Source organism: Juglans microcarpa x Juglans regia, chromosome 1D (genome assembly GCF_004785595.1).
Source record: "Juglans microcarpa x Juglans regia isolate MS1-56 chromosome 1D, Jm3101_v1.0, whole genome shotgun sequence".
In the NCBI taxonomy this organism is placed as follows: domain Eukaryota; kingdom Viridiplantae; phylum Streptophyta; class Magnoliopsida; order Fagales; family Juglandaceae; genus Juglans; species Juglans microcarpa x Juglans regia.
In genome coordinates, this window is record NC_054594.1 from 32,760,914 (window position 1) to 32,770,907 (window position 9,994).

At 37.3% G+C, this 9,994-nt stretch overlaps 1 protein-coding gene across 1 annotated transcript; it reads right to left on the reverse strand.

Moving 5' to 3' along the window:
• Positions 1-1,585: 1,585 nt before the first annotated feature.
• LOC121266190 (GTP-binding protein OBGC, chloroplastic) lies at positions 1,586-9,107 on the reverse strand. The gene is given in 8 exon segments (XM_041169944.1): positions 1,586-1,681; positions 1,958-2,097; positions 2,407-2,515; positions 4,473-4,632; positions 4,782-5,073; positions 5,962-6,235; positions 7,950-8,307; positions 8,310-9,107. Coding segments are annotated over 7 exon segments (2,052 nt in total). The 5' UTR covers positions 9,073-9,107; the 3' UTR covers positions 1,586-1,681; positions 1,958-2,001.
• Between the last annotated feature and the right edge of the window lie 887 nt (positions 9,108-9,994).

Here is a 9,994-nt window from a genome sequence, read left to right on the forward strand (position 1 = left end):
CTTGTCAACTGAATGACGCCTCTCCCTTGTTGACGGTCGGTTCCTTGCTTGGATGGGGAACCCCTTGGGCCAGGTTTCTGGGCCGAGGCAAAGTGGGCCTTTCCTAAGGGGAAAAATCCACTTACAATGATTTTATTGTTGGGCTGATTTACAAACAAATATGGCAAAAAGAAACTCATGTCTTGCCCATTCAACGAATACATGGGGCAGACAAACTGAAACAGGAGGGGGTGGGAGAGAGGGAATGGTCATAAATCATATTCTCTCTTGATCTCATAGGTTTGTAAGCTTAGAAAATATTTTATTTATTTATTATTTTATTTTATTCGTATTAAACTAATTGAATTGTTCTATTCATCATCCATATACCATATACTTGTTATGAAAAAAAATAGAAAAAAAAAAATTAAAAGATGTGTAGTGTGTGATGTGTGGGATACTAAGTAGAATTATTCTCTGTCTATTTATCTCAACATATATACATATGGTACATGAAATAGATAATTGGAATGATTATATAGTTTGGCTTGTTTTGTGATAAGAAATAGCCATTGGAGTCCAAGTGATACCTAAAGTGAGAGGTATAGCTTTTCATGGAGCATTATAAATGTTTTGGAAATTATAGGTTTACAAAATTACAAGAATTTTTACTTTTCGAAATTTTCAAAAGGCGATACATCTTTTGGAAATTTCTTTTAAACAAAAACCTTCAAGGAGTGGTCGACCAGCCCACATTGGTTTTTAAAATCATCCTGACTATCAAGTGATTATACCCTTAACGACGATATGAAGTCGAGATGATTGACTTAAGGTGAATTCACATTTTCCCATCAATGCAAAAGTACATTGGAAAGTGGAAACGAATTTTCACGAATATTATGACACGCATCTGCTAGGATTTTATTCCAACGTGATGAATTCACGTATGCTTCACATTTTAATTCATTCGAGTTAAAAAAACTTACCTCTATTAGTAAACTTGAGTTTTGATGATTCTAAATATTATTATGTTTTGTTCGTAGCATTTACGTTATGAAGATTTTCAATAAGGATATCTTGGATTAAAAAAATAAAAAATAAAATTACTAATTTTTATTTAAAATAAATAGTCCTAATATGTATTTTTCTTTTTTCTCAAATTTAAAAATAAATAGCTCTCAACTTTATCTTCATTTAATCAAAATTAATGAAGTTTCTCATCACCAACACAGAAACATGAAGGTGAGATAGTAAAGAGATAGAAGATCAAATTGGCCAACCAAAATTTCGAAAATAAAAATGCTAACATTATTCCTATGTGGTTGGTTGAGGACTGGTTAGATTGCAAATGCAAGTGCATTCAAGCACCTTCCATTATTTAGAACAACAAAACTCCACCAATTGGTGTATGGATGTCCATCCATCATATTCTGCCTGTGCTTCTGTTGCTGCATAGGAGAGAGAGGACGAAAAGACCATCTGACTTTCAAATATCTTGCTTGGGAAATAAGTAATTGAGAATGTAGTATCATGTCATACTGAAATGCTGAGGGGAGACACTCATCTGCTGCATTAAACCAATGTAGTGTGTTCTTGTCGCTACTCTGGCATGCTTTCAAGTGCCGCATCCCTCACATCAGTAAAAATAGTGCGCATGCAGCATCATCTGCCCATTGTCTGGCACAAAACCTCTGATTCTCAACTGCCACAAATTGAAAACGCCATACTGATGAGTTCAGAATATATTCCAATGGCAATTTTAACTCATATTTGTAGCTAAAGTTAGAAGAGAAGTAAAAGTAAAACCGGTTCCACTAATGCCAAATTTTCTACAAATATGCAAGGTTCTACCATGATTAACTATCAGAGAGCCATTATCATATTCATTTCCGGAGATCCACGATTAGCATGGTAGAAATAACTGTGAGCAAAAGGCTTCTATAACAAGTACTCTAGAAACAAAGTCCATGGACTATACCTGCATTACCAACAATCGAATAGCAGCAACAAAACACAGATGAGTTACTTCCACTGAGGCCATTTGATTGAAGTGGCTGATCCACTTTTCACATTTGATGGGCCAGAACCGTGGGCGGACTCATGCCAAACCATCTCCATCTGGCAGAGAGAAAAGAGAAACACATGGTCAGTAATGTTCATATTTTCCTTTGAACTTGCGGAATGAAAACACTGTTACATTTCCTCGTGACAAAATACTGTTTGTATAGGTTACAGGCCACCGATACTCTAAAGAGAGGTTCAAGGTTGATTCCTTGCGGCCGGGCCAGTTTGGAAGCAAGCTACATGGGAGTGTGCCTTCTATACAATTGTGTGTGGATGTGTAAATACATAGTTTTGTGCTAGGGTAAGGCATCACAAGGGTCACCACCACTTGCGGAGATAGGATACAAGGCAGTATGAACACACCTCTCCAACAATCACTGTGTCACCTTCCTTGACGCCAAGGTTTATAAGAGATTTGTTCACGCCACAAGCCTCAAGAACATGTTGAAATCTTCTTTCTGAGTCCACGTACCTGTTTTCCAAAAAACGAATTGACATATTTTCACAAGATGTGTCAGATACAAAGCAAAGGCAATATCTGATCTGGGTGATTTTTCTTTTAAATTTTTGGGTCCAACTAAGGATTTGCCCAATGCCTCTTAGTACCACTTCTTAGTGGATTCTTTAGTTTTAACTCTTTCTCCAAGATTTAAACCAGATTTTTTTTTTTTTTTTATCTCGATGAATCTTGGAGACCGTGCAGACTCAAGATTTAAACCCCAAACTCATGTAATGCATCCCCATTACACGGATCAAGTAATCATTTACTTAACCAATGGGACGTGGCCCCTAGAAATTGTTTACACTAAAAAGTTCAAACCTTAGACCTGGAGCGAGCATACCACTAAGACTAAGACCCTTACCACTTGAGCCAACTCCTAGAGCAGTTAAAATAGGAATATCATTCTAATTTTAAAACTACGGGTACGTTTGGATCCTAAACCCATCTCAACTCATCTCAACTCATTTTATTTAATCATTATAACTTTCACAAATTTCAATACAAAATATAATAAACAATTGAAGTTTTTCAAATCTCAAAATAATAATAATATTAAAAAATAATATTCTAACAATATTTTATTCAATTTTCAACTTTTATCTTAACTCAACTCAACTCAATTCAACATCCAAATGCAGCCTAAGTTTCAATATTCGGGCCTTTATATCAGTCAATTCACACAATTTTTTCAGCATACTCGGCAACAATGAGAGAGGAAACCCTATCAAAAAACATTGCTAGAGGAAACCTGTGTATTCATATTTGTGTGCATTTATATGTTCTTTGACATGTCTGGACAACAGAAACCCCCCAAAACCAAAGAAAATATCATCTTAGAAAAGAAAAAAAAGAAAGAAAAAGAAAATGGACATGCAGAGTATTAGGGTGAGATGCAGTTCTCCTGAGGTCAGAACACACAAAAGATTATAAAACCCCAAATTTTATTTTCTAACTTTTATTTATTTATTTTGATGAATAAGAAATTTTATTAAGACAAGTAGAAAGGCAAAACCAAGTATACAGGAAGTATACAAAAACTAAAACGGAACCTAGTTACAAGTAAGAGACTAGAAAAAGAAACAAGGAAATCATGGACACTAGTTCCATTAAACACAATAGCCAAAGCCCATAGAAATAACGTATTAAAGAAAAAACGTATAAGTTCATCCACTGAGCGTTCCTTATCTTCAAAGCATTGATCATTCCTCTCATCCCAAATACGCCACATAAGGCATAAAGGGATCATATTCCAAACAACAGCAATTTGCAAATTACCCCTTAAACCTCTCCAGCAAGCAAAAGATATACCACCCTCCTAGGCATCACCCAAGCCATTCCACATGTATTGAACACTTCATAGCATAACACTCTAGTCACCACACAATGTAATAATAAATGATCCACCGATTCACCAGCTTTCTTACATAAAAAACACCAATCCAAAACAATTAATCCACTTCTAACTGAAATGGCAAACCCAGCACAACCGTGCAGGTTGGAGTTTGCACATTCCTGTTTGAAACTACATTCCAGACCAGAGATACAAAATCCAAAACTGACCAATATGGGCATACCATTCCTTTGTCTAGCCTGAACTGGACTGCCTAGCACAATAGTTAGACGTGAACTATAATATAATCATAGGAAACATTTTTTTTTATCAGTAAATAATAATTTTATTAAAATAGGCGAAACCAAGTATACGGGACATATACAAGAGCGACACCTATGCATGAGTGTATAAAGAGACAAGGAAACCATGTACATTCATGCCATTAAAGTCTATCACAATCGACCAATGGAGTAGAGTATGAAAAAATAAAATAAGGGCACGCCAGACTCAGCAGTCAGCTTAAGATGTGACTGGAAGAAGAATAGGAAAAAAAAAATTATGTATAGTGATCACAGTGAGTATTTATTAACATACCGCCAGTTTGTCATCTGGACAAAACGTTGCAACCCAGATCCAACTACATGCCAAGTATTAGTGCTGCTGTCATGAAAGATCTCAAACTCATTAATAGAGGCACTTCGTTGTTTATGTACCAAATCAGCTACATGGTTCAAATTTTCCAGATCTTTTGGACCTGAAACAGATGGAACAAACTTATGAAAACAGTCTATGTGTCGTGTCAGGAGTATTGACTATTCAGTACACTTGCATTTTAAGATTTCAACTATAGTTAAGGAAAGAGAAAAATATATAGAATGAATGAAACTAGGATAATGGTTTAACCTTCAAAATCCATTTTTTCTCCTCTACTCTTTTGTAACAGCTCGTAAGCAGAACAGATCACTTCATGAGTGCCTTCCTTTTTCACTGCACTCATGCAAAAAGGTTGAATCCCACGAGCTTGCAGCATTTCCTTAAATGATGGCCACTTTTCGCATGCATCTGGAAGGTCCATCTTGTTATAAGCCACTATGTAAGGCTTTACAGCAAGTTCAGGATTAAAGAGTTCCAGCTCTAGACGAACTGCATCAAACTCAAGTTCTGGCTGCGTACCTGAGCCATCAACAACATGCACCTAACAACTCAAGAAAAGTAACAGATGTTCTATTAGCCCACAAATATGCATGCAACCCCAACGGACAAGATCAAGACCCAAAACAGGCAAAAGATCAAACTGACTACATTGTCTGAAACACAGATCAAGAGTCTTTCTTTTCCATTTAGGGGGATGGGGTTGGGGACATGCCAATATGAATGGAACATGGAGAAGGAATTGAGTGCTGTTACTTAACTAGTGGTACTACGTATCAAAGGGAGACCACATGACAACAATGACTCTCCAAAGCCAAAGATGGAAGATTAAAACATTCTTTACACGTCCGAATTCAGATTTCATGCCTGAAACAAAAGGCAATCTAGGCACTTTATTTACCCAGTTTTATTTTGAAAACACTTCTCCATAAGGTTGATGGGGAAAGTTCTCAATGCACCCAGTTAACAGGCTTAAATTCAATCATTTTTGGCTTCTTGAAACTATTTATCCATAATAAAACGAATAAAAATGAAGCACTTTTTTTTTATAATAAAATGAAGCAATTTTTGATATCTTGTTTATTTAATTCCAGTTTGTGTATTTCCATTACTTAAAAATAGAAAGAGCATAAAGCTATATAGGCGAGAAAATTTAATCCTCTTTTCCGTTTGTACTGCTTTCTTAGCAACGAAATGATGGGGTACAGTTATAATATTTGCATGCCTTAAAAATGAAGCAATTTGAAAACTTGTTACAATATGAATTAGAGGAGACCAAGGTTTTTTGGTACCTATAGAAAAAAAAAAGAAAAGGTAAGAACATTGGTCAGGAGAGTTATTAAAATATGAATAAAAAAACTTGTATAATATGACTTCTTAAGATCTTAATTACTTCATTATTGAAAAGAAATTCATGATAGAAATCCTGTACCAGAGCGGAACATCTTTCAGTATGCCGTAGAAATTCATGGCCTAAACCAAAACCCCGGTGCGCTCCTTCAAGTAAACCAGGCAGATCTGCTACCACCATTGTTGTATCATAGTCGAATGAAACTACACCCAGATTAGGAAGTAAAGTTGTGAAGGGATAATTTTCTATTCTTGGCTGTGCGGCACTTATCACGCTCAGAAGTGTGCTTTTTCCTGCATTTGGTGCACCTATTATTCCAACATCTGCAACTAGCTTTAGCTCCAAATCCAACCACCTGATCAAGAACACCACCATAACCCCAAGCATGTAAGAAGGAAAATTACTTGGAAAGATATTAATTACTCGTGTGGTGTGGACAGGGAAAAGTGAGTAGATAAATTGTAAGCCTTCTTTCAAGCCCTACAACATACAAAACTTAGTGACCTTTGCTCAACGTCGGCAAATCTATTATCTATTATCTATTGCCTATATAAACTTTGAACCATTTCCTCTGCTCTCATCGAGCCACCTCAACATTTTCCTATTTTCCTTTATTTTATCTTATCAGTTCCTTAATTTTATTATTCACCTAATTAGAACACAACCTTTCCACTTCACCTATTATGATCATTTGCTTACTCATATTTTACACTCCCCCTCTACAATGTAAATGACCATTCGATTTCCACTTCCCAAAAGACCCTTTCGGCCCTCATATGCTACTGGGTTCCCTTGTATGACATAGTCTGACGCATCCGTGTGTACTTCAAATGGCTTAGTGTGATCTGGTAACTACAATACTGGGTCATCAATCACTGCCTGATTTCAATTTCCACTTCCAAAGACCATTCAGATTTCACTTCAATTGTAGTTACCGCACAAAAATGAAGAGTTTTTTTTCTTTTTCCTATTCCTATAACAAATTCGGAGCTTTTTTCCCATGCATAAAGCAGACATGCGACTAGCAATATATAATTCGGGAAGCATTGGCATTTAGAGGGTTTTGTTTCTGTTTCATTCACAACATTTACCCATGATGTTAGAGAAGCCTCTATCTTCTCGAATGTTGATAGTCTTTTAGTTTTCTTAGTGCATATATTTTGATTTTCTCAACTCATGCATTTTTAGTTTCGTAACCAATAGATTCATATGGGTCATTGATTTTTAAAGGAATTTAAAGAGCTTATAAGTTATTGCTTTTGTTGGTTAGAGTTACTTTCAAAACATTATATAAATGGTTTTTGGTACCACTAAAAAAAGTTTGTAAGATATCTCATGATTAGTATACAATCATAAAGAGGTATGAAGAGGAAAGACCAACGTCCTCGCCTGAATTTTGGAGATCAAGGTACTAATTTTGGTGCTCTTTTAAATGTTCTATTCGTTGCAAAATTGCTGAAATTACGTTATTAATATTCATTTAAGAACTTCAACTATTCCTATGTGATTGCAACTAGTAAACTACGGAAAAGACTTTAGTCTTTTTTAAATTGATTCAATTATGAAATAATTGTGAAATAAAATATCATGATATATGTATCTAGGGAATAGTCGCTTCAAAGTGAATTCTCCCTAGATACATCTATTCAATTAAATTTTGAATCTATTCTAAGTATATGGATTGTGCTAAAGATTCAAAACCTCCAAAATCCAAATTCCTGGATGAGAAACATTACTGCAGCCTGAATTTCAATACTAAGAATTATGTGTACTCTTAAAATAATGGGTACCCTTGGTTCCTAAAAAGGGCTTTGGTGCATCTAGTTGGAAATATGTCACAATTTGTTTTTGAAGAAAAAATTATGTCACAAATTAAGAGCCCATGTTAAGCATAGAAAGTATAATCTCCTTAGCGTTGATCTAAACGCGCTACACCTCTATATGATCGAGATAAACCAAATAATTCACAATTGTTTCACCTGACTCTAATTGAACAAAAAAAAAAAAACCTTAAGAAAGAAATAAAAAGTCCTTTCCAACAATCCCAAAAACAGAGAAAGAGAACTCACATTTCCGGACCAACTTCACCATTCTCAGCAATCCTAGGCACCTTATTCGTTCCCGACTTAAACGAGGCATTCCCTCTCCCTCCTCTCCCACCGGGCAAAACCAATCCCCGCTGCCCCGGATACAACAACTCCAAAAGTACTTCCTCTTTGCCCGCCTCCCTAATAACTGTTCCAGGCGCCACCTTGACCACCACATCCTCTCCCTTGGCCCCACTCTGCATCCTCCCCTGCCCATGAGACCCCCTCCCAGCCCGAAAATGTACGCTGTTGCGGAACGGCAGTAGGGAATTCATCGACCCGTCGACTTCTATATACACATTCCCACCTCTCCCTCCGTCCCCGCCTGAAGGGCCCCCATTGGTACGTACTTCTCGCGCCGAAACGCCACGACGCCATTTCCACCATCTCCGGCCTTGACGTATATCTTGGCCCGGTCAAAACACCGCATGACCGCCGGTACTCCCTTCTCTTTAATTGCATCTCCCTTTTCAAAAGACTCGCCCTCGTTATCATAAAAATCTACGGATTCACCACTATCAAATCCAAACTTTTTGCCATCATCGTCGTCGTCGCCATCACCGACCACGTAGAGTTTTGCCGAAACTCCGTGCTCCTTCACTATTCCTTTATAGGTACCATCCTTTTCATACATATTCGCTCTTTTGCCACCCATAAACCGCGATATTTCTTCCCCTTCTGCTTCTTCTTCTTCAAAATCATCGTCGCCTTCGTCATATTCCGAATCAGAATTAACCTCAAAGATTTCAAATTTCCCGTATTTATACCCTAAATCACCATTCTTCACGGAGTCCTCTTCTTCTTCGCTGTTCAAACCCTCAAATTCATTCTCAACTTTCTTTATGACCGATTCTGAGAGCTTCACCTCGTAAGAAAGACTCAATGAGGGGACAGAGAAATCCTCCTTGGGAGGGAGGCGAGTGTAGGTAGTGGCTTCCCCGGCGGAGAGAGCGACCGGTTCGGACGGGGACTTGTACCTACCGGATTGGGTCTTGAGCTTAGGTTTTGGGTTAGGGTTTCGAGGGGGCTTTCTCTTAGAGGGCTCGCGAAGGTTTGGACGAACGACAGCGAAGGGAGAGAAGAAGCTCGTGGAAATGGAAGCCATTTTCTGTCTGCGGCGGAAAGAAGCGGCAAACGAGTTAACGGGTTTTTATCAGAGAAAAAAATCTGGGATTTGAGTGAAAGTGGATAAGGCGCCACGTGTCTATATTGATGTCAAGCGGGAAATCTACAACAGACGGTTCTCTCTCTGTCTCTCTCTCTCTCTCTCTCTTTCAAAAAACATAAAATTTATTAATGGCGGAGAAAACCTCAAACATATCAACCAATCCAAAACAAATAAAACATTCCCCCAACCAATAAAACAATTACCAACTGCAACGAACATACAGTGCTCACTTTATCCGATCTATACAACCCTCTAGTCAACTTAGGAAATTGAAGACAATCTATAAACAATCTATTTTCTCCCAATGCCCCACGTTTGGCCAAAGAATCCGCTACTTAGTTTCCTTCTCCATACAAGTGCTTAATAGAGAAATCAAAATCCGTTAACACTGACATCATTTGATCCCAATAATCTCAAAGATATCAAATTGTACATTATTTTGCTAAAATCTAAGAAGCCACCACTAAAGAGTGGCACTCAATATCTATGGACAAATGACCCAACTGATAGCATAACTTTATTACTTTTATTACAGTTCAAAGCTCTGCTTCGTTATTAGTACAAGAACTAAAGAATTTAAAAAAACCGAAAATCAACTTACCTCCAGAATCTCGAAGCACAGCACCTCTCCCAACTGGACCCAGATTCTCAAAGCTACTCCCATCGAGATTTAATTTTAAATGACCAGAACACGGCCTCAACCATCTCACCTCTTTCACCGTCATCTACTTTTTCTCTACAATTAGCACGTTTAAAGACCACAAAATACGCTCATCACATACTGAAAGTTTATGGACCTTATGCATCCTACTAGCCACCTATTGTGCCTAGAATTTTATAGAGCTCCGCACTTCCATTA